General features: G+C 44.7%; 2 protein-coding genes across 5 annotated transcripts in view; one reads left to right on the top strand and one right to left on the bottom strand.

Annotated features, from left to right (window-relative positions):
- The first annotated feature begins 841 nt into the window (after positions 1–841).
- Positions 842–23,859, top strand: TELO2 (telomere maintenance 2). 4 transcript variants are annotated; one of them, XM_081169863.1, is made up of 21 exons: positions 842–1,146; positions 2,076–2,422; positions 4,027–4,304; positions 5,860–5,928; positions 7,378–7,525; positions 8,313–8,415; positions 8,967–9,035; positions 10,159–10,300; positions 11,584–11,720; positions 12,532–12,620; positions 13,236–13,343; positions 13,459–13,547; positions 14,533–14,624; positions 15,143–15,259; positions 15,586–15,657; positions 15,870–16,040; positions 17,293–17,384; positions 18,307–18,406; positions 19,650–19,714; positions 20,467–20,582; positions 22,849–23,859. In XM_081169863.1, the coding sequence occupies exons 2-21, from the start codon at positions 2,091–2,093 to the stop codon at positions 22,944–22,946; spliced, it is 2,487 nt and encodes an 828-aa protein (XP_081025989.1). In that variant the 5' UTR covers positions 842–1,146; positions 2,076–2,090; the 3' UTR covers positions 22,947–23,859. The 4 variants fall into 4 exon arrangements, with proteins under 4 accessions (XP_081025989.1, XP_081025990.1, XP_081025991.1 ...); XM_081169864.1 differs by lacking the exon at positions 842–1,146 and adding an exon at positions 1,178–1,334; XM_081169865.1 differs by lacking the exon at positions 842–1,146 and adding an exon at positions 1,531–1,608.
- IFT140 (intraflagellar transport 140) overlaps positions 22,724–24,755 on the bottom strand; it is an 88,287-nt gene continuing 86,255 nt past the window's right edge. The window contains exon 30 of the mRNA XM_081169828.1: positions 22,724–24,318. Within this exon, the coding sequence (XP_081025954.1) occupies positions 24,115–24,318 (204 nt within the window). The 3' untranslated portion in view covers positions 22,724–24,114. The remainder of the gene's footprint in view (positions 24,319–24,755) is intronic.

The raw sequence follows: 24,755 nt of genomic DNA on the forward strand, positions 1-24,755 counted from the left end.
CATCTAGTCCAAAATATGCAGGAATATTTTGCCCAATGTGGGGCTTGAACCCATGATCCCGATATTAAGAGACTCCTGCTCTACAGAATGAGCTACTCTGTGGCTTAGAAGCAGCCATTTCAGAAGGACAACCTGTCATCATGGGAGCCTCATGTTTTCCCCTGAAACAAAATAAGATTGCCAGCGGGGTTCATTTTCTGCCTTTTAGGCCACGATTAAGGGGGAGTGGGCGACACCACTGTAAGATGTAAGAAAGGTTCTGCAGGAGCTTGGTGACTTCAAAGATGAGCTAAATGTTCCACTCTGATTAATTACTTTTTTAAAAAAATAATAAAAATGCAACTGGCAAAAGGCCATTTTAGAAGAGCCAGATGAGGGGCTGGTGCTCAAGACAATCAACAAGTCTTGGGACAGATTTCAGGGTTGGGGGTAGTGGTTAAGAGTACTGTATTGAATTAGGTAGGATTCCAGGGAGCAAGATTCACTTTCCTGTTCAGCTACAAAGCTCTCTGGGTTATATTGGCCAACTCAATAACCTACCACACAGGATTGTGAGAATAAAAACGGGGAGGGGGACGAACATACATGCCAACCTCCAAAATCCTTGGATAAAGAATGGGGTATGAATACAATAAATAAAATTCAACCCACCAGTGAAACCAAATTCGGGAAGTAACACCACCCAGAGTCTCAAAAACAGGCCCTCTTCCGTGCTCTGGAACTATAGAAACTGTATCGTTACTGTCTCTTTAAGAAGAGACAGGGGCCGGACCGGGAGAGCGCGAGAGTGGCGAAGGGTCACAAGCAACATCAGCAGATTCGACAGGCTCTGATCGAGGCGGCCGCACATAAGACAGGAGCGTCGAATCGGCTGCTGCTGTAGACCAACGTATTACCCGGCGTGTTGAGGACGGACCGTAGAGAAAAGGCAGCGCAACACACAGAGATAAACTTCCGATAAAAATCGACGCCGCTGGTGGTTCCGCCGCAATTAGGCACCATAGAGAGCGCGAAGCAAAACTAGAATGACACGCGCTGACACACCAACTTCCGGTTGAGGTTCACCGGCTTGATTGGGTTTCCGGTCCACATGCCTGGAGAGTGTCTTGGGGGTCGCTGTTAGCCGTGGCATCATTTCTGCCCTTGGTGAGGCCTCGCCGGAGGGGGGGGGGGGAGGCGAGAAGGTGGGAACGTCTAAAGGCGGGAAGCGAGGGGCTGAGGCGTTTCTCCCTCACGCCGGGCGGTCCTGTTCTACACGTCAGCGTGGGGATTAAGTCCCACTGAATTCAGCGAGCCTTACTTCCGAGTAGACGTGTCTTGGGTTCCGCGTTACGGTAATTTCCAGAGCAACAGCCGTGTTAGTCTTTTGCTGCAGCAAAAAGCAAAAGCAAAGCCCAGCGAAGAAATCTTGTGGCTCCTTAAATACTTAAGGCGTTTACAGTATTTTAGCTTAAGCTTTTTGTGGTCGGCAGCCCATTTCGTGAGGGGCGTTCAGAGGTTGTGCTATAATAAATTTGTTATGTCTTTAAGATGCCATGAGACGCATTGTTGCGGTGCTAAACCACTGCGTGTCTCCTCAGAACTGAGTTCACTGGGGCTTATTCCCAGGTAAGCAGATAGAGGATTGCAGGCTTAGGCTGAAGTTTCCCTTCGGCCCACACAATACCTACACAGGTGGGAGTATCCTGAAGTTTTGTACTTGCATGTTTATTTAGGTTTTTAAAATCTCCGCTCCCACAAGGAGGTCAGGATGTTGGTGGTTCTTATTACTTACTATATTTATAACCCACGTTTTCCACCAAGTAACTCAAGGGTACCAAGTCAGACCATTTGTCCATCTCGCTCAGTATTCTCTGCTGATGGGCAGCAACTCTCCACTGTTTCAGACTTTGAGTCTGTCCCAGACCCACCTGGAGATTCTGGGGATTGAATCTGGGACCTTCTGCATACAGTGCAGAAGTTGTACCCTTGAGCCATGACCCTTTCCACTTCTTCTGTTTAGGGGATAGTAATTACCAGCTCTACTTTCTCAAACCTTGGTGGTATTACTTATCAACCTCCTTGTTGTTTTCCAGAAGTGACCAGGATAAATGGATTCTGACTTGCTTCAAGTTCGCCATATAGTACAAGAAGCAATTGGCACCCTATCTGTTTCCAGAGATGGAGCCCAGATCTGTGAGACTTTGCGGACAATTAAGAGCTACCTTGGTGGAACCGAAAATCCACCCTCCATTAAAGAGAAAGAAGAATTTACTCGCAATCATTTTACTACCTTTCTGCAGTGTCTTATCAGTAACCTGAGTCTTGATTGGCTGGAGCAGTTCCAATCAGATGAAGATAAGGAGTTATGGGATTGCTTTTTCTTGGAAGGACCAGCAGACCAAACTTTTATGGTTCTTTTGGACACCATCATTTCTACAGCGTAAGCATGACTACTGTGCTGTGATCTCTAATTCCAAAACTGTTTTGTTTTTAGGGTTCTCTCAGTTTAGAGGCCTGAATCCAAAGAGCCCAGTGCTAAAAGCACTTTTGCACATACAGGAAGACTGCTGATTTTTATTTCTGACAGCTGTCTCGCGCTTCATCAGATGCCACTCAACTTTTCATAGCAGCTTTTTGGAGTAAGGTGGAATGTTTGAGCTGCAGTGGGAAGGAGGATCCCAAAAAGTCAAAATACATATGCAAAGGAGTGTGTGTGTTTTTTAAATCCCACTTGTAGGCTCAGTTGAGATGTGATTCGAAAATCCATTATTTGGTGCTGTGTGAATTTGCATGGAATAAACCTTGTGCTCATGCACTGTGTCTTCTCCCTCCTAGTTTGAGTCTGTTTGCCCATCTTAGGTTTCAAGGCAATTACAAACTGTAGTTTCTGAGTTTGGATGTAAGGGCAAACTAGTTTGCCACAAGCCATAGATGGAAGGCAATACCAAGGGGCTGAGGGTGTGCCTAATCATTCAGCCATGGTTTGGCATAACATCTGAACTGAGTCATTGGCTGCATTCAGATGTAACTCTATAGCATGGTTTTGCACGATGAGAATGAGCATGGCTAAATCTTGGTCTCATGTGCCCTCCTCTTCATGAGAAGATTGAAAGCTTCTCCTTTCCCTTTAAAACTAATCACAGATCCCTGTATGTTCTAACTTAGGAACTGAGGTTTGTCTAACTGTGGTTACTTAAAACAAACAAGACTCAAAACAATGTTTTTTAACTAGCTGCTGTTAGTGCAAACCATAGTTCACACCTTTAGAAATAACAGGTGATTGTGGTTAATTCAAAAAACAAAAGCAAAGGCTTTTGATCTTCTCATACATGCCAAGAAGTAGTGAAGAGGAGAAAGAGCATGATCCCAAGACTCATTTTCCTAATATTGAACTGTAGTGTAGTGTTATTTCTGAACCTGGTAAATGTTTCAATATACAGTACTGCATGGACAGAACCCAAATATGCTTTTATTTTACCTCTCACTTTGCAAAAGTTATTATCATGATTCTTCGGCGCAATATTTTGGGCTTCACAGAATTTTGAATCCCTTAGTAAGGGATATCATCCTGAGGTTCAAAGAAAGGAGATGTGTGGTTGCAGGAGTTATACAAGAGTTATGGGATGAGAGTGTGGAAATAATTGTGGTGTGGATGTGTTTAAAGGAAGACTGAACTGCCATTGGTCAAGGATGCTATGATTCTTTCCTGTAGTTGGGTTAGATGACCTTTAAAATTCCTTCCAATTCTAAAGGTGGTAGCTAACAGAAATTGATGTTCCTTAGTTGATTTCAATGGGTGTGCTTTGAGTATAACTAATGTTGGATACACCCTAAAATTCTATGATTCTAGAGCAGCTTGATGGACATCTGTGAGTCCTCAATAAACATTGCTTATACATTTTCAAGTCTTTGGCCACAACCAGGAATCATAGAAAAGTGTGGTTTAAAAAACAACCACCAGAATTGCAGGTGATGATGTTATCTGTTGAGTTGCTTTTTCCTTATGAATTAAAAATAAAGGCAGAAAAATACCTTTCCATGCAGGCCCAGTTTCCGTCTGAATAAAGTCGTTGATGTGCTGGAGCAGTTCCTGCAGAGAGCTGGACTGTCTGCTCTGATGTGGGAAGTCTGCAAACAACAAACACAAGCTGGCCCTTCAGTGCTACAGGAGGCTATCCTCAATAAGGTGGCCTGTCTCCCTGATCACCTAGGCAACAAGCTCCAGGGAGAAAACCGGCCTGTCTTCTTCCCTCAAAACTATTTCCCGCTGCTTGGTGTGGAGATGGTCCAGGTGCTGGAGAGGATCTCTGATTCACTGCGAGGTGAGATTTCACAGGATCTGCTGCTGCTGCTGCTGCTGCTGCACTGACAGGCCATGGCTAAGAATAACAAGTATTTAAAACCAGTGCTGAAATTAGGGGAGGACAGAAGGAAGGAAAGGGGACCCTTAATGAAATCTGCAATACTTGCCCCTGCTTCCTCCCAAGTTTAGCCAAACGACAGGCTTTCCCACAACCTTTTGGAAACAATAGCTAAGGAGAAAATATATGTCAGAAAATATAAAGGGGCCAGACTTTGCCTCTTGTCTTCCAAATAAAGCAGTTAACACAGGTGAAACTGGATGGCTGGTCTCAACCAAACCAAACCAAGCAATGCATAGCTGAAGACCAGATTGCTGTCCTCAGCCAGGTACATAGTTACAGAAACAGGAAGGATCCTAGCTAGTGACCATTGAATAGAGGTAGAGGACCAAATCATGTCCTCCCTTAGTCTTTTAAAATGGAAGCAAAAGGAACCCAACACAAAAGTTAGGGTGGAGGTGGCCTCTCCCCATTTGACTGCCTGTAATTTGAGCACCAGACAAAACAATAACTTTATATCATGAACATACATTAGTATAGTAGGAGTATGCAAATACTTTTGAGGTTTTTGTTTTTTTTTCAGAATTCTTTGTTGTGGATAATTTTTTGTCTAGATACTGCTTGATGAAGAGCTCTGTGAAGACCAAACTTACAAACTGAACTTGGTCCAATAAAATATATTTGTATTTGGTGCCAACACAGTGATCACAGCTATCAAACTACATTGTTACTTAAAATAATAATCTGACACCCGTATATCTTTAGGTGCATGTGAATAATTAAAGGTAGAAGGTTGTGTGTGTGTGTGTGTGTGTGTGTGTGTGTGCAGTCCAACCAAAATAAAGCACATTTAAATCCCATTGTTGTCAGTATGAGTCTTAGGCCTGGATAATTAACAAAATCTTTTGCAGGTATACAGTAGTTTATTGATTTATATTGTGCCAGTTATACAGATGGTGCTTTGCATCTATCTCAGGGTACACTGACCAGCCGTGGCTCTCTGGAATTTTTGATGAGGAACTTTCCCTGCACCCCTGAAGGGGGTGGGCCTTAGTGGGTTGCTGTGTAATCAGCTGGGTCTGTGGTCATTCATGATCTCACAGAAATGGATTAGTCTTCCTAGCCTTGAAAGGAAGGCCAACCTATTTTGTGCAGAGCTGGCTTCTCTCAAACCTCATAACGAGGCTTTCATTGAGTAGTGAGTTTTATTCTTCTGAAAGGACTTTGTCATCCTCACTTGCATAGACCCACTTTTCATTCTTCATGTTTAGCTCACTAACAATTTGTTCTGGGTGTAAGCTTTATCTGAAGAAGTGTGCATGCACACAACAGCTTATACCTAGAACAAACTTAGCTGGTCTCTAAGGTGCTACTGGACAATTTTTTTATACATAGCTCCAGGTTATTGACTTCCCCTGAGGACTTCCACTTCGTGGAAGCTTTGCAGCTGGAGCTTCAGTCTCAGTTCTGTGATCTGACAGATCCATCGACTAATGTGGCTTTTCTTGTATTCCAGGTGGCTTGGATTGCTCAATCTCCTTTGTGTCCCAGGTGCTAGGGAAGGTATGCATGCATGGAAGACAAAGTGAGTGCTCTTTAAAGCTTGCAGTAAGCCATAACTTCCTTTCAACATGTCTGCTTTCAAAGCTGCTTTCTCTCTGCTCTGTCACTGGTTGAATCAAACTGCAGCGATTGATTATCACTTGATGTAATGATGCTTCAAAGAACTCCTATGTAGGCTGGTTAGAGTGTTGCAGTTGGTAGTGTGGTTCATATGAACATTTGAAGCAGCTTTATGCTGAGTCAGACCATTGGTCGATCTATCTGTGCCTAGCAATCTGTCAGCAGCACTCCAAGGTCTCAGGCAGATTTTCCTCCTGCAGTCCTGTTACCTGAACTGAAGTTGCCGGGGATTGGACTTGGGACCTTATGAGTACAGAGCCTGTGCCCTACAACTGCTTTATGCACCAAGTCCCCAAGCTTGGCATTCCGCAGGAGCACATTTCACAAAAAACAGTCACACTCATTCTGAAGATTTAAGTGTATGTGCCTAATGAAGTGTAAGAAATTACACCATATCGTAAAAAGTATTTAGCCTCTAGAGTTACAACTCTATGAAGATTATTGTCTTATGAGGAGGCTGGAGTCTCTGGAACCTGGAAATATTAAGCAACTTGATAATAGTGTTAGTTAATAATAACAACAAATGATGATTTTGGGCCACTGAGAATTCCAAGGGTTAATTCATGGAGAGCTTTTAGCTTTTCCAGATAACTTGATTTACTGTTCCTGCTGACTTGCCCTCTTTTCCTTGCACCCCCACCCCATGGCCTGTGAAGTCATTGGGTGCTCTTGCATATCACAATAAACCACGTGAGGAAGAGACAAGGAAAGTCAGCTGGAATACATAATCAAGTTACCTGGTAAAGCTAAACCATGGTTTATTGTGGCGTGCATGAGCTGCAGTGAACCTTGGGTTCATGTTATTCCTTCCCCCAGACTGGAGGTTAGCCACCTCTGCGATGATGAATTCTTAGAAACTGTCTAACCTATAAATGACCCGGACAGCCAGGCAGGTGGCCTGGAAGAGGAACTGGATGCTGGATAAACAGGGAACATTGGTTTGATAACCAATTTTTCTTTCGTATTCTATGTCGCTCTTTAAATGACTTGATCTCAACAGACATGTTGAACACTTAAGACTGAGCACTGCTTAAGAAAAGGCAGCTGTTATCGCTTTTTCAGCCACTAGGAGGCAGACTTTTAAAGAACAATGCAATGGAAGGAATATATAATGCCATGGTTTACAGTGGCGAAGAACAATGTTATATGATGTGTGAAGGGCATTCTTATTAAAATGTTTTTAAAAGCTCTCCTTCTCGAAGAACAGCAGGAAAGATCCCCCTCTTCCCACCACCCAAATTACCTTAACTATTGGCCAAAAAAATAAATAAATAAGGTAAAGTAAAAAGGATGTTTGTTCTTCCCTTTCTGATTTCAAAGCAACTCCTTTCCTTCTTCTTTTGGGATGCAGAAGAAATCCTGAACGTGCTGGTGCCCCAGCTGACGGATCGTACCCAGTCTGACTGCATCTGGCAGAGGATATGCTGGCGACTGGTGGAGAGCGTGCCGGATCGCTGGGTGGAACCTGTCGTCTGCGGCTTTGTTCAGGCAGCAGCAGGGTAAGCAGCCAAACCTCTGTGTGGAACGATGGGAGCATGTCATGCCTCTTTGTAGCCTTGCAGCTGTTGAAAATGGTTCCCCCTGTACTACAAATTAGATTTCCTTTCAGCCTGCTCAGCTGTTGAAGTTTGGAAAGGAGGAAGGCTTATTTATTTCATTTATTTATTTGTATGCCTCCTCATAAAACACAGCCCTTTGGGCAACTTACAATAAATGACTCTTTAAAACAATCTGAATATAAGACCCTTAAAATATAAACTGAAATATCTACAAGAAAAACACAGGTCACAGCATCTCCAAGATGTAAAACACAGACTTAAAAACTGGAGAGAACCTGGCAATATAAGTTGTTTAGGTGGCCTGGGTAACGAGAGAGGTCTCTACCTGGCACTGAAAAGTCGACAGGGATGACACTAGGCAAGCCTTCCTGTGAAGGGAGTTCCATTACTAGGTGCCAGTACCAAAAAGGCCTTCTCTCTGGTGGTCGTCCATCTCTCTTTATTCAGTGGGAGCACCCCAATACAGCACCTGAAAAGGAGCTTAAAAGTTTGGTTAGGCAGAGGCTGGTCTTTCAGACATATTTGATTTGAGCAGAGAGACATCTCCCTTGTTTTTATCTGCCCTTATAGGACGGGAACTTGAATATTGCTTATCATGCTTTGCCAATACCTTCCAGACTCTGTTTCTGAATCATCTAGTCTTGTGATCCAGTTGCGATTTTAAAACAGCACCGATTTAGAAAAAAAGACACTCGTGGTTGAAATGTTGCTTTGTCTGTATTGCTAGACCTGCCGTGCTGTCACGATTGTTGGGGAATTTGGTTGTCAAAAGCAAGAAGGCTCAATTTGTGATGACCCAGAAGATGCTGCTGCTTCAGTATAGCTATCCGGTGAGAGTCCTTGGATGTCATTAATCAGGAGGCAAGCATGTTTGTTGGGATGGCATTATATGCTATGTCTAAGATGGGTGAGCTGTGTTTTTACAAGTTGTGATGTTGCGGTGCTTGTGCTCTTGGACTTGCAAGTACAAGTTTCAGGGTGCCCCTTCTGAGGCAGGTTTGGGGAAACGTGGGCCAGCAGCATCAGGAGGACATCACATTGGCTAACCCTGGTTTAAGGAAATAACCCTGCCATGCTGCTTTCTGACCATAAACCTGTAAATTGCATACACTGTTTTTCTTTTACAATATCAACACAATGCATATTGTATTGGTATACTGAGCATATTTGTAAATTTTACAATTACAACAAATTGGTCCACTATGAACATTCATTGTCATTGTCATTATATTCCCATATAATGACCTGAACAGTAGGTCACCCGGTTTGCTTTATAGTTCATAGCTTACCGGAAGATATTGAGTGTGTTCCTTTCTCAAAGGGTCTGCTGTGATTTCCGTTGTTTGTCATGCGTATGAGCTCTGTGGTTTCATTAATACAGACTATGGTGCTCCAGAACCTCCTTGGATATCTAGCCCTGGACAACATGCGGCGTCTCTTACTGATCAAGGTAAGCAGGGTGACGGCTAGCAAAATATATTTCTATATATGTGTGAGATAAAGAGATAACATGCAACTTGGTAGAGTTCATAGGAGTACCTTCCCAGCCCTGTTCTGTGTAATGTAATAAAAACTCATCAGAACTAACTTACAATGAAAGAGGAGTGACCCCAGAGCCACGGATCTTGCCAGCCTGTGTTTCACTCCTTTTCCGTATGCTAGCATATTAAAGGTTTAAAAATGAGATAAATGGGTGGTCATTTCAGAGTAGCCTTTCTCTGTCAGTGGATGAGATCTTTTCATAAGGTTGGCTCTCCCACTTGTCACAAGATGCTGAATATCCTGTGCGAGAGAGGATTTTCTAGTTCTGGGGAATATTAGATGTTGATGGAGCACCATTGCACTGAAACCAAGTTGGGTTCTCCATCCTCACCTTTTCTGGTTTAGCTTGCTAGGGTGGGAAGAGGAGGCGATAATCACTAACTGACTGAAAAAGTTGGTGGGATTGCAGATGCAGCCATGTGTTCCTTCCAGCAGATTGATGAGAATGTTGTGTTTTGGCTGCTCCATCTGGAGGGCAGGGGGGTTGTAGCTGGGACTGTTGCAAAGAAAGACACACACACACCTTTCTCCCAAGACATCCTGAGCCCAAGGAGCAAGCTCTGCACACACTGGTGGGACTGTCTCCCTGGAGCCCAACTCTTGAGAGAAGGCCCCAGGTGGCAATTCAGCCCAGATATGCAGGGCTAAGCTTTCTTAGTAAAGCACCAGGGCAGATGATCCAAAGACATTGAGAGTTTGTGCCTTGACTAAGAGGTTCTGTACATCTTACTCCTCCTTGACCCTGCTGGTAATTGGGGAGTTTTTACACCCCCAAATTTTGCTTCTGGATAAAAAGGGGATGACGAGAGATCTTAACCAAGCCTTTAAGAGGCATAGGTCTGGCTCCAGCAGAAGACTTCCTCATACAAAGCGGAATTGGGTTCATTGGCACTTACTGCGAAGGTGCCTCTTCTGGTGGACGAAGGGAGTCGGTCACTGCTGGGTTATTATGCTAAGAGGCCCCAAAAGGAGGCTTGTGGGGACAGGGGCAGAATGACACGTTGAACCCAACACTTAGGTTTCTAACACAGGTTTTGAAAGAGCTGCTGGAGACCTGGGGAAGCAGCACTGCTGTGAAGCACTCCCCAGTGGAGCAGCAGCTGTACATCAGCAAGGCCATTCTGATCTGCCTCTCTCATCTGAAAGAAGCAGAAATACTGAGCGACAGACAAGGTAAGGGAGAGAAAAAAGGACCAAGCTGGCATCTTGGGCCTCTGGGCCTCAAAATCTTCATGGTGACTACCTTGGGAGATGCTCACAGGGTGGCTGCGGCAATTGGTTGTATCCAGTGCCAGTCTTACTCAGAGTATACTTATTGAAATGAATAAGCCTAAGGTTGCCCTGTTCATTCTCTTCAGTGGGACTATTCTGCACAGGACCACCATTGGATAGAACCTATTATCTTGGTGTGAATGTCATAAAACTGCAGTTTATTGGGATGTGGCGAGATCAGTAGGATGTCTTGCCAATAGAGATCAACTGAGAAGTAACTCAACATAGGGTGGGATAGTCCACCTGTGGCAGCCTTCCCTAACCTTGAGACCTCCAGATGTTTTTGGCCTACAACTCCCATCAGACCCACCTAGCATGTGGGCTGATGGGAGTTGTAGGCCAAAGTATCCGAAGGGCAGTAGGTTGTTGAAGGATGTTCATGGGATGGTCACGTGCTTTGAGCTTGGAGTACTGGTGCAGAGTGTTGCTTATGATAAGTTATTAGTGATGGAAGATCACAGGCCTGTTAAGGATTTTAATTTTGACCCACGGGCAGAAACAGGTCTTTATCTGTGGATCATTGTGCAAATCAGCCAGTATGTACCGTGGACCAGTACCCAGCTGGGCTCTCCTGTTAACATTAAGGACTCTTTTTAAAAAAATAAAATGAGTGCAGGTTGTGGGGTTATCTTGTGTGGTTTCTGTCTTGTAATGTATTCAAGGTTCAAGAAAAGGTACCATAGACATTGTTGAGTCTATGGAAAAGGAGAAAAGAAACGGATCTCATACTATTATGTTGCATTGTATACTTCTTAAATATACAATGAAAATTCTTATATTTTTCTGTAAAAAACCAAAAAAGACTAGCACATTTATTATGAGTCTGCCTCATTAGAACCATCATTCTTTGCAGTCCATAAAACGTTTGGAAGTAATACATTTTGTAGCCATTAAAGTGTTTTATTTCTGTTTTAACCTGTGTTTAGCTGGCTATTCCTTTGAGTAGTGTACCCCCACCGCTAAAAGAAGAAGGAAAGGAAAGGAAAGGAAAGGAAAGGAAAGGTCAGCACTGTCTTCTTCTGCTTGCATTGGAAAGCCATAGCAGATGGTTCAAAAGATGCCAAAACAGATATTTGCCCCATTGTGGAAAGCACAACACCTGCTTATCAGGTTTTAAATATGTCAGAGTTGGCTGTTGTGCTTTTTGCTGAATTTTCCTGGTCACCTTCTGCTTGTCCTTCCAGAGCTACTCACAGTCATGATGGAAGGGATGAAGTGTCACCTGGACAGCAACTTGCCAAAGATCCGCCATATGGGGATGGTTGTGGCCGAGTGCGTCAGTGCCAGGGTAATGCCTGAAGGCCCCGCTCTGAAATTTCAGGTGAGACAGCCAAGTGAACTTTCTGCAGTGTTCGGTTGTGGCAGGGAAAAAATCCGTTATACATGCTAGTGGAATATACCTTTGGTATTGTGTCCCAGCTTCTGTCATTTAAAATTGTTGTGTGTATATGTTTGTGTGTGTGACAGAGAGAATGGTTCTGTTTAAATATAATGGGAAATCAGGATTTCCCACCATGTGAACAAGTCTGTAGGAGCCTTTGCCTCTTGGGAGGAGAGCGCAAACTTTTGCTTCTGCTTTTAGAAAGGCAACATCTCCTTGTTAGGTCCAAACTTTGTTTGTTTGTTTGTTTGTTTGTTTGTTTTGTTAGGTCCAAACTTGGGGGACTCGTTTGCAAGACTATGGCTTCAGATCCTGGCTTTTTTTTCTGAAACCACAGTTGAAACAAACCATGGTCTTTAAAATCAGGTTGTAATGGGCAACTGTGGATTGTTTCAAAAATGGAAGCAAAACCTTATGTCTCGTTGTGGCTGTACAAGAGGCCGGGAGGGAAAGTATGCAAGTGTGAGGCTTGTTCACTCATTTAGCAGGAAACTGTGGGTTCCTGTTATGTCTGAATCCAACCAACATTTAGTCGAGTCTGGCCTTGCTTTTAAGCAGGCACCTGTCTCTTGTTACAAACCTTGCGGGTCAACCTGTTTCAACCATTTTCTGAGGTGAAACAACAAGCACCATCCCAAGAATGGACTTAGTAAATCAAATCACGGCTGCCACTTGCCTTTATGCAAGAGCCAACCTGTGTACTAGTCCTCTTATTCTATCTTAATGTTTTGCTTTGTTCTCAATGTGTTAGTATGAAGAAGATGATGAGATCAGAGATTTAAAGACCTTGCTGATTCAGAGGCCAGAGCAGATTCCTGAGAGTGATTCCCAGAGCATTGGGTAAGTTTTTTAGACTCCTTCAGCTTCAACTTGCACTGCCTGCTTCTTGTCATTGTTTTCTCTGCTGGAGACTTTGGCCTACTTAACACATAAAGCTAAACCATAGTCAAAACTAATCTGTGTTAATTTGTGTGGTGCTAAAATACACTTTGTTGAATAAGACAGGATTATAAACTGGCTTGATCTAACCTTGTTTCAACAAAGCATGGTTTAGGCTAACCACAGTTTGTTCCTTTCAAATGTAATCATAAACTGTGTTTGATTTAAAATAGGAAGCAGGTGTTCCCAGACCTCTCACCATGGCTATGCCAGAGGAGGGGAATAAAGGGAAAGATCACGTGAGCCAAGAAGCTCTCTGCTGCACTAAAACATGATAGCTAAAAACTAAAGCATTCTGTGCAAATGGGATCTTCTATCTACAGAACAGTTTTCTTATTTCTTTGTGGAGTTTCAGGACATAACTTCTGACATTTTTAGAACCCAGGCTAATTAGCAGCATGTTTGTATAATAGTTATGTTTTCACCTGCTGTTGCACCACTTTCCTATTATCAGCATAAGTAAGACTTTTCCCTCAGTTGGTAGGAACTTTTCTTCTTCTTTTTTTGCTGCTGCAGGAACAGCAGACCAGCCATGACACCAGGCACTGTTCTCAAACCCAGTGTGAAACCACAGCCAAGTGCCTCTGAAGGATTGGACCAGGAGGATGACTCTGAGCTTGATAGGTATGTGCCAAAATGTGGTTGCCAAGCAAGAAGATAGATACAATGTAGGATCTTCACACTGTGTGCATGAATCGAAGCTCATTTGAGGAAGAATTTAAATTTGTTTCTTTTTCAGCGATGATGACCTCGTTCCGTATGACATGTCACAGGACAAAGAACTGAAGAAGACCAAGGCTCCCACCTACATCCGAGACTGTATTGAAAGTAAGTGATAAGGGATAAGACTGTATGAAGTCCATAGCACTGCCCACATGACACACTAAACCATAGTTAGCATGACAAGAGCAAGTAAGAATGAGCCGCAGTGAGCCATGGGCCTTCAGACTTCCCCTTCCCCTCCCCTCCTCTCATTTGACCAGGAGAAACAATTTGGAAGCGTTTGTTTCCACTTTTGCTTAACTGCATTGTCCAGACCAGCAAACTGACTGACACCAACTGGATAGTTTCGATCAAGCAAACTTCAAACCATAGTTACTGAAGCTGGCTTGTTTAAACTAACCATAGTTAAAATTAACCACTGTTTCTGGTCTGTACAGCATAGCAAGCTGTGGTTAATCAAATACGGAAGCAAAAGCTTTGGAACTTCTTGGAGGAAGAAAGGAAGTGTGCCATGCGGCTTTATCATGGTAGTTCAAGTTGTGCAAGCCTATGGTTTAGTGTGACATGTGAACTAGCTTTCTGGGATGTTTTGTTTGTTTCTATCCCACCTTTCATCCAAGAAACTGAGGACGCAGCAGTGGCTCTCAACATGTGTTGTGTTTCCTGGTTGAAGTAAACACATTTATTGCCCGTGAAACATCCTGTGGCTTTTCTGTTGGGCAGACACATTCTATGCCTTATTCAGAGCCTCCTGCACTTCTTTGCTATCTTCTGTCTCCAAAACTAGGGCAAGTCAACATGGTGCCTAACTGATGGGGCTGGACTCCAGTTCCCATCATCCCCTAACCATCGCTCATGGGCTGATGGGTGTTGGAGTTAAGGAAATTTTGGAAGGCACTTCAGTGGCTACTTTTGTCCCAGAGCTATCTGTGAAAGACTGCCACAATTATTTGCAAACCCAAATCTTTCAGTTTAAAGCATATGATTACATGAACTTTCTGCGTAACATATATTCCTGGTACAGCATTAACTTGACTGGACAACTGGGAAGTGAAATGCAAGCTTCCTTCTCCTCTTTCCTTTCTCTCAGTCCTGACTGGTCCCGAAGATCCGGACAAGTATGAAGCCACAATGAGCACCCTGGAGACTTTGATCCGAAGGAATGTGGCAGCTGCACGAGAAGTAAATGTGACCTGTGCCTCCTGGTTTTTGGTTTGATCTTGATTCAGCTTTAGAGATAACCCATGAGAACTTGTTGGGGCTCAGGGGCTTGCCCTTGATGAGTGAGAAATACAGGAGGGTGGTCCACTTTGCCATTGGAAGGCAATGACAGTTCTCTGTAGTTCTGGTGGCGGCAGTTGACTTCTTTGCTGTCCAAGGCAAAATAGCATATTTGGGGTGTGAGGGGGGAGGCGCAGTTAGGACTTTAGATGATCTCCAGTTGCTCTGCACATACATTGAAGCTCCTTGGCAGGATGATCAATCTAGGCAACCTTGGAGACCTCTTGAACACCCAACGTAGGATGTCATGGTGGCAGCAGGAGAGGGGGACTGTCATCTCCTCCCTGACCCCTGCAAACTTTTTATTACACTCGATGAGACCAGCTGACTCTCAACATAACCTGCCTGAAAAATCAAGCCTCTTGAATGGCTGAGACTTCAGAACACACACACATACACTCTTTGGTATTTTTGTGCAGGTGAGCGTGGAACTGGCAAAGGTCCTGCTGCATCTAGACGAGAAGAGCTACATAGAAGGCTTTGTGGGGCTTCGTCAAGGCGCTCTGGTGGCCATCGCTGTCACAGACCCAACACCAGTGAGTCCTTGTGCTGTCTTTGGTTCTGACTGCAGGGGCTGAGGATCTGCAGCTGGCCTTTCATAGCCAGGCTTGGAGAGGGCCACTTGAGAAGCTAGCTAAGGGTCTGGTAAGACGAGGAGATTGGTAAGGTGGCACTAGGTGGACAGGGAAAGCATCTTGCTAGGAAGGAGAAGGAAAGCCATGGGCGGAAGCACTGGAACAGGAGCGGTTTGTTCCTCTGCCCTCTTTCCTCTGCCCCTAGTTTGCCAAATTCATGGGGCAGCTTGTTAAGACTAAGGAGCCACAGAACAGCTCTAAACTCACCTTTGTTTCCTGTCGCCTAGGTGGCCCAATTTCTGACCTCTGAGTTCTACTCCCTGAACTATAGCCTCCGCCAGCGCATGGACATCCTGGATGTAAGTGGCCCTTTTCCAGCATATTATAAGCAAGCCTTGCAAGAGGTAGTGTTGCATTGCAGCTAAGAGACTGATTTACCTGATTTACCTATTGTAAATGGTTTATTGTAGTTTGAACGATGCTCTGTGTTTTATATTTGCTGTCCTTGTGAAGCGAGTGGGATGCACTGTCAGGCTAGAAGTGCCTGACAGCCTCTTGTCTATTCACTCAGGTGCTGGCCAGAGCAGCCCAGGAACTCTCTCAGCCCTTTTCTCCTAAAGCAAAGCAGCTTCCTAGTCTGAAACAGCCCAGCATCCAGATCCTGTCTAGCAACAGCTCTTCTCCAGACTGGCAAAAAGTTGTGGATGAAAGGATCCGAAGCAAGACCAGAAGGTTTGCAAAGGTGAAGCCAGGAAATGCAAAACTGCCTTGAGCTGCAGCAGGGGCACATCAGTGCAGACAGACGAGCTGGTCTTGTATTCAAGGGCTTAAGGGTCTCCCACTCCATCCAAAAATATGCTTTTCTGTTTAGTTCAGGCTTCCCAAACTTCTGGTAATGGGAGGGACCCTACATTCACCTACCCATGTGGAGCGGAGTTCTCTCTTTGTTCTGAAGGCCTTCATAGAATCTTCCTTTACTCAGCCCAGGAGAGACAGCAGCCCATAATGTTATTAGGGTCTTGTTTGATCGGCTCTCCTCAGCTTTCAACCCCCACCCTCCATGTCTATAAGTTACAGACCTGTTCCGGCCTGTCCTGGATCTCTCCTGATAGGACTACATTGGTGGAAGCACCTTGAGAGTTCTATCCCTGATCTGGTCAAAGTAACAATTAACAATTATATTAACTCATGTGACCTGTGGCTCCTTCTGAACCACTACTCCAGGATACAGACTGTTTGCCTTAAAGAGCCAGTCAACACAGCAATGAAACGCTTAGCATACTTTTTATTTCAAAAGCACATCTTGTTCCAGGAAAAGAAAAGCTATAGCATATTCTTATTTTCATCCTGGGATGGGCCTCCTGCCTCTGACGGTCATCTCAAGAGATGACAACTTTTCAGTCCTATCTCCCGTCTTTTATTGCCTCCATATTTCCCTCCCACGGATCTGTGCCATAGAAAGTGATGCAGTACAATCACATTCCACAATTTGGTCCTGCCCTCCACCACCAAACATCACCCCCCCCCGACATCACTTGTTTTTGAGTTAAGCTGATACCACCTGAAATTCAGAAATAGACGTACTTTCCCTGTCTGTGGCTGAACTTGGTCATAAGATGTTGCATTGCTAACCACAAAGGTGTTTAAGCATTTCAAAGGAAACTTCCCTTTTCTTACTTATGGGCAAATGGCAACACATTTCATGTTTTAGACACCAGTGCCCTTTAAAACTGATGCTAAGCTGATTAACTATGTTTCCAAGTAATCAAAGCATTACTGTGGATCTGGATTGGCATGTCTGAAATTCATAGAATCATAGAATTGAAAGGGACCCTAAGAGTCCTACAATGATCCCTCACAAGGAAAGCAGATTGGTCTGTTTAAGGGAGAGTGGAACAAAACATTGCATCCATGAAGCCTCTTCTGGGGTCTTCATCAAGTCTCACTTGCTAGTGACGGTTCTCCTGCCTGACCTTTCACTTTGTTTGGAACAGGGCCAGTCCCAAGCAAAGCCACCATCTGCCCCCAACAGATTTGGTCCAGTTGCTGGTCATTTCTTTTTCCCGCTGCTTCGGAACTTTGACAGGTGAGGCCATTTGCATTTTCATGTCCCTAGGGCTGTGTTGTGTTATCAGAGGCGTGCATGGAATACATTTTGAATATCTCCTGCAACAGCACCCATTATATTCATGGCTGAAATTTATCTCATTGCAGAAAAAGTAAGCTAGCAATCAACCAGGTGTGTGGTAGGTGCTGGGCACAAACAAGTAGTTTAATTTAAACAGAGTACAGGACTTTTTATGTCTTTTTATTTTGCCACTCCCAACAGCTCCAAGAGCCAAAACAGTCCAAACTCTTTAAAGAGACTAAACTGTAGTTCACCTTTTCATTTGCAGGACTGCTGCAGCAAAAATGTCCAAAGGGTGCCTTTGCACCCAGGTCCTTGGCTCCTTTTGGAATTACTGCATGTCTGTTCTTGCTCAGCTTCTGAAAAAGAAGGCTCTGTCTTGGCTCCTGGAATTCGGTTCTTTTTAGCAATAGCAGAGGGTGCCTGATGCAGAACAAGTGTTCTCAGCTTTTTGTAAACAGCAATTATGATAGGAGCTGGGAGCTGCAGTTTAAGACCAAGGCTTGCTGCTGCTTATCCTTCTCTTTCTTCATCATCATCATCATCATCATCATCATCATCATCATCATCATATTTTAACAAATAGAACAAATTGCTGTCCCAGGAAAACGTGTATCTCAGGTGTCAGAAGTGTGTCTTCACACAAAGGAAACCAATGAAGGTTCTATATATACATCTGGGGGGGGGGGAGAATTCCCCAACCTAGGAGGTGCCACAGAGAACGCCCTCTCCCACCTGGACCAACTCCCTTCCCAAAACTTTTGAAGGCAGTGGAACTACCAAGTGGCTCCCTTTGCTGATCTTAAAACCTAAGGGGGGTTGTAGGGAAGGAGGCCATCTTTCAGAGCCAGTTAGAACATTCTCCCTCTCTCCTTTCCAGGCCACTGACCACCTTTGACCTTTTGGGAGATGATCACCTGGTTTTGGCCCGGCTGACACACACCCTGGCAATTCTGATGTACTTCGCTGTCAACACTGTGGTGAGGATACTAGATAGGCCCTTCCAAAGTACCTGAGAAGTACACAGTTGCCTGTGTTTGGCTTTTGACATGCTGTGGCATCCCATCTTTTGACAAAGGGAGCCACTGAACATTTGCTTTGGTGGACAGGATGTGAGGAGGTGAAGCACATGGTGTATGCAGGGAGTTCTTGAAACTGTGTGGTCTGATTCTGGCTCTGAATTAGTAGAGACCCTTTGGTTTCAAGGCAGAAGAAGCTGCTCACCTCTCCATGCTTCACTCTGTAATTACCACTGGCTCTGGGAGTTTGCTTCCCTCTGCCCCTCTAAAATCAGGGTGGGAAAGTTGTGGCCTTCCAGATGTTGCTGGACTGTAGCTTCCATCTTCCCCGACCACTAGCCATGCTTGCTGGGGCTGGGAGCACCTGGAGGGCCACAGCTTCCCTGCCCCAACTCCAAAAGCCAGGTGCTCTCAGGATTCTGCATAAGCTGCTTGGTTTCAGAACTGTAGCAATAGCCAGCAGACCTAGCGAATGAAGGTGGGTGGAATGTCCACTTTCGACACAGCTCTCAGACACTGTTGCCTTCCCATTCTTCAAGCACTAACATACCCGATGGCCTCCCAAGATTGAATCCTTTATCTTTGATTGGGTCACTTGTAATTTAAAAAAATAAACAAATCCAGATTCCTTGGCCTTGCAAGCAACTCCAACAATGCGTTCAGTAGGGAGATATAAATACATATCCCACAAAATAAAATAAAAAAGGCAATTTGAGAGTTTATTTAAACTTCATATGTGATTCTCTTCAGTTTTTAAAATGGATGTCAATGTTTCTTAAATCAGTGCATGCCGAGTTTCCCCCACTATGCTCCACCTGCAGGATGTGGCGATTCCCCTGCCTCCGCCCCCAGGTACGAAGCAGTAGTGCCTTCGGTTGTGGATGAGCCACTGTTTCCATTCCTGGTCTCTTAATGTTTGAAGCCAGGGCAGACTTTCTGAGGGAGAGAGGAGGAGGCTGCTGATCTCAAGCAATAGCCAGCAGTACCGTTAACAGATGGCAAACTGGCTTTTCAGTACAATTCTATGCCTGCCTACAAAGGAGCAAGTCCCATTGAGTTTGGTGGGGCTTACTCCAAGTGACTATGGGATTGCAGCCTTTGCTTGTATCTTTACCATTTGGATTTTCTGCCTCAGAAAGCAAAATACCCGAGGCTACCCATTCAATGCCTCTTCCATGGATCCTTATTTGTGTGTCTCCTCCAGGTAGCATCTGCGATGGGGAAGGCCCTGCTAGAGTTCGTCTGGACCCTGCGCTTCCATGCAGACACGTGAGTTCCTGTGAGCATTGTGGTGGCAGTGGTGGGGTCCCTCTGCACCCAAAGCCAGGGAACCCAATCAAGTGGGGGAAGGAGTTTGTTCTCTTTGTCCCATTCTCCCCCTTTGGGCCCCCCAGTAGTACCAAGATGCCAGAGCCAGGTGGGGAAGAGAAACGGCTATAAAAAGGGAAAGTCAGGTTGAGTATGCCCCCTATTTATTTAAATAAATAATTTGTTAGTTGCTTTTTCTTGCCCAAGGCAACTCCCAAGCAGGTTAAGTGTAGGTTAACTACAGTGACGATCTTGTAATGTTTGTAAGTTCTGGGTTTTTAAACTATTTCGTATGGGTGTTAGTTCTTTCCCCCCTTTTTCTTCCCCCACTTTTATGTCTTGTTTTTTCCCTGTGCACTCTCTCTCCCTCCACACACACAAAAAGAATAATTTTTAAAAACCCATGTAGATGCATTAAAACAAAGGAGGGGGGAGGGACAGCCCACCCATGCTCTAGGAAAGTAGCTTTAGCTACAGCTTTCTTGTTGTTCTTTACACTCCAAATAGCAACTAGAAGATGTGAGTGGGACAGAAATCTCCTGAGTTCAGCTCTGGGTAACTCTCGGTGCAATTCAAGCAATTAAGTTTGGTGACTCCAGCAGAAAAATGAAGCTAGCAAAGCAGAAGGCAGTGTCAAGGCCACCAGCTATCAGTTGGGTAGGGATGAGATTCCTTCCTGCTGGCTTTCACAAGGGCACTCCTTTTCCCTGCAGATATGTGCGCCAAGGGCTTTTGTCATCTGTCTCTTCCACACTCCTGAGTGTCCCTGCTGAGTGCCTTCTGGAGGACATGACGGAGGAGCTTTTAGAGACCCAAGCTTGGCTGGCAGGTGAGAAGTCACTGTGAGAGCAGGCCATTGGCAGGGGTTGTGTTGAGGTCAACCTTTCTCTCACTCTCTGATATTGGCGAGAGGCAGAGAAGCTACATCCCAGGCTGGAATTTCTCTGTCCTTGTTCCCCGTGTGCCAGTTCGGTCATGTGAATGCGTCTGTCTTCCTGAGGGGTGTATGAAAGTGGGGAATTCCACTGGGCCATTTTTCTCAGTGCCCTCCCACCCCACCCCACCCCCAAGCAAAGGAGGATACAACCAGTCTCCAGTCAGGAGAGGGCAGTTGAGCGTCTCCTGCGTGCCCAGAAATGCATGAGGATTGATGCAGCCTGACTCAGATTTCAATGCTGAAGGGGCGAGTTTCCAGGAATCAAGTGCCACATGTTCTAGATAAGCTCAGAAGCCTTCCCATTTCTGCCCTGGGTTGCTTTCCCTCACCATTTGGATCCTGAGAGCTTCCCACGGGAGCTGGAGAGGATGTGACACCAACACAGCTAGTCTTTGATCCCTGGACTGGCTGCTAGAAATCTGTGCCCTTAAAAGGGAAAAGGGCTGCCATGGAGCCTAAAGATTCCCTCTTTTCCCATGCCGTGGTGTGTGTGGAGGAATAGGCTTTTGCTGTCCTTGAGCGTAGCCTGCTGAGCAATGAGTTGAGGCTAGCCTGAAAGGAGACGGGATGCATGGTCTTGGGCTGATAACGCTCAGGAGGGCAACTGGACAGGTGGAGAAGAGTCTTTCTGGGCTGGTGCTAAAATCCCATATCCTCCTTCGCAGATGGAAAGTATTGTGCAATGTGAATAGGGTAGGATTTGCATATGCAGTCAAGGTGTGGAGGGGCAGAGTCATCACATATTTAAACATCTCTCCAACCATGATGACTAGAAACTTTGGTTTTGTGGGTAACATGTTGCTTGGCTCATGAAGCGCTATAGGCATATGGAAAGGGAAGGCAAGAGCTAGTGGCTTAGAAAATTGGGATAGCACAGAGGTTTTGACTTTAATTTCTTCTACTGGGCTAGCCATCTGCTTCCACGGTGCACAATCTCTCGTTAAATAAGCCTTTGTTACGTTGGGGCAACTGCTGATGTTAATCATTTTGGACCGCAGGCTGCCCTCAGAACTGTGTTCCATTCTGTCATTTTATAAATAGAGGGGGGCTATCTGAGTGAGTCATGTACCCAGACTGACCTAGTGCTAGGCTTCAAGCGCTTAGCTTGTGCGCACAGGATTTCCTCCCACAGACTCACCACTCTTTCAGGCTCCCCTCTGCTCTGACATCCTGATTTCCACTTTGCAAGACTGTTAGAAATATAGAGCTGCCAGCCACCCCCTCCCTCCCCCTGGTACAGTGCCTATTAGCTGCCTAGCAAGCAGAAATTCAGTAGCTGAAATTTATTCTGCCCTGGCATCTGTGTGTTGGGGGGAGGGAATGATTCGCCTGCTGCATTTCTCAATTCTTAATATATCTGCAGCTGTTTAAGCTGTTTAACCTAGCCAGAAAAAGACCGGCAACCTGAGTTGATGTGCCGTATAGCACAGTGCTTAAGACAAGGAATGATGCAAGTGCCACACCAGATGCTAACTTTTCTGTATGGCATGAGGACTATTTGTGCTTCACAGTACAAAGAAGTGCATACCTCGTTTCATAAAGTTGCCAGTTGATAAAAATGCACCTGTACAAAGTGGCTAATTGCTGCTCATGCATTGTGCAGTTGGAAGCATACCTCTGAGTAGGATGGCAGAAATTTCTTTCACACGCAGATAGGTGCATGCCTGAAATGGCTTTGTGGAAGTCACCACTTCACATAAAGCTTTATGCAAAATGTGGATTTGTAAACTTGAGCTGGGTTTGTGTGGGAGTCAGGCTTTAAATTTGTCCTTTAAAACTAGTTTAGAGGTAAAGAATCTGAAATACTGGGCCAAAAAGCATGTTCCAGTGTTCCCTCAGTTACTCAGTGTTAAAACTCCTCCAATCTTTACTTGGTCCTGTGGTTAAAGAAAACAGACAGCTGCTGCAACTTTATCTTGCCAGCACCTAGTGCTGAGATGTTTTGGTTACACGGGGTAACTGTGTAAAAAAGAAATGTTGCTAAATAAAGTTGGGTCTAAAATCAAACAAGCTGGATATTTGGAGAGCTGGGGTGGGGATAACTTCCTTTTATTGTTCCTTTACTGAAGCACACTTGACAGTTCAACTAATGCTTTACAGGGATTTCCTCGAGCCATTCTTTCCTCTCCTCTTGTCTGTCTTTTCCTATTTTCTGCAGATGTTGCAGAGAAGGACCCAGATGGTGACTGCAGAAGTTTGGCACTGCAGAATCTGCTACTGATGGAAAACCTGAAGAAAAAAACTCTAGAAACGTGAAGGAGGGCTTGATGATGGAGATGCCCTTTGCCTGCCCTCTGTACAGCTGGTGGCTCAGAATCTGCCCTGTCTCTGCTTGGAGGAAAGGAAAGGAAGGAGGATACTGAGCTGTAAGCCATAGATAGGTAGCTTAACATCTGGGCTTGGTAGCAGAGGGTAGTTGAGTATGCATTTGTTGTTGGTCTGTTGGTAGAGAGGTGTGCTGGTGGTGCTGCTTTTCTGCAAACACACACTTGTGTGTGCAATAGGCTGACACTGTAGCCAGGACAGGAGCAAAGAGACTATTTACTCAGTGTTCTTGAACCAGGTTAATATGAGTATGTTGCAAAGGAAAGGATCTATGCCAGCTCCTAGAACCTGTGTGTTGTTCGTCTCATCTGAGCTCTGGATAGAGCATGGGCTCTTTTTGACTTTGGGTCCTTACTGGGTATCATGCATTAACTTCTGTTTGACTTTTGTGCATGACTACAGTAGCCAATGGTAACACAGCAGGACTCTATTGACTGATCAGGTCTGATAAAATGGCTTGAAAGTGCTGTTAACTCAACCTAAGATGTTCACTGAACAGAGGACTGGTGAACAGGTCATGTGGCTCATCTGCCAGGAGCAGATGAAGTCATTTCTCCTGGCACTATTTCACACACACTGCAAAAAGCGCACTCTCAACTTGCACTAAATGCAATTCATTTTCTGCAAAGTAACCAAGAGGAGAAGGGGGTGGGGTGAGGGAAAATGGAAGTCATGTTGGATGCTCTGTTTGATTACATCAGATTTTCAAACAATGTGTTATGATGCTTACATCAAGGTCTGTTTTGGCCCAAACCTCTTGGTCTCTCATCTTTTCTGATATACAAAATGACCCAAGACATTTGTGTTTCCCAAAAATGTAATAAAAGTACTAAAATACCTGAAAGTGGGCTAAAAACAAAAATGGCATATACATATGTTTACCACTACTAACTTGCTAAGAGATGCACAAACCTCAACAATTGGGCAGTGCATTCCAACCGTAACATCTTGGAAAAAGCCAAGCATACAATATAGCTTAGAAACTGGCTTCCCAACAGTCTATTTAGCTCTAATAAAATGAGGCAAGGCAATCCTTTGGCTCTCCTCTAACAGTGCAGGAATAGAAGTTACCATCTTACAGGGGCCAAGCTCAGGCTGCTTAGGAAGCCTCTGCTTCATCAGCCACTTCGTCTTCCACCCCTTTCTCCTCCATGCTGTTGTGACGAACCCTTTCTGGGGCAGTGTTTCGGCTCAGAGGAATGCCCAGTCCCCTGTGGACTGCCTCCGCAGTCTGTTGGCTCACATAGTAATTGAGGTTTACGCAGGGAATCTTTTTCCGCAACTCTTCTAGGTACCGGTAGGCCTAGGGAGAACAAAAGTATGTCCTAGTCAGGGGCTGTTCTCACATGAACAGAATGGTAAAATGAGCTAAAAAATCTACCTCCAGGTGACTGTGGCACTGACAAGCTATTTTAAGCTCAGACTGTAATCCGTTATCTGCTTATACTGGAACAGTGCAATCATAACCACAGATTTGAGTTGTCTTTGGGAAACCATATCCACAGGTTTTCAGCATTTGACTAAGGAGTTTTCTAATAGCTATACCAACAGCATAAGGGTTGTGAGATGCTGGTTTTCATTAGCTGTATGAGTGATTCCCAAGGCTCCATAATATCTAGAATTTGTATTCCTTCATGATCATATAGCTACAATCTGCATTAAAGGGCTGGAAGCCAAGAGACAGACTTTTTAAAGATGTTACAGTGTATAGGTAGATGTTACAGAACTGTTAGCAGTACT

Source organism: Podarcis bocagei (genome assembly GCF_964188305.1).
Source record: "Podarcis bocagei genome assembly, chromosome: 14".
Lineage (NCBI taxonomy): Eukaryota > Metazoa > Chordata > Lepidosauria > Squamata > Lacertidae > Podarcis > Podarcis bocagei.

Excerpts from the sequence above, each read along its gene's own strand:
- TELO2 (XM_081169863.1), top strand. The coding sequence starts at position 2,091 with ATGGATTCTGACTTGCTTCAAGTTCGCCATATAGTACAAGAAGCAATT. Across the intron at positions 9,036-10,158 it reads GGCGTCTCTTACTGATCAAG|GTTTTGAAAGAGCTGCTGGA; the intron begins GTAAGCAGGGTG and ends TTTCTAACACAG. Across the intron at positions 10,301-11,583 it reads AATACTGAGCGACAGACAAG|AGCTACTCACAGTCATGATG; the intron begins GTAAGGGAGAGA and ends TTGTCCTTCCAG.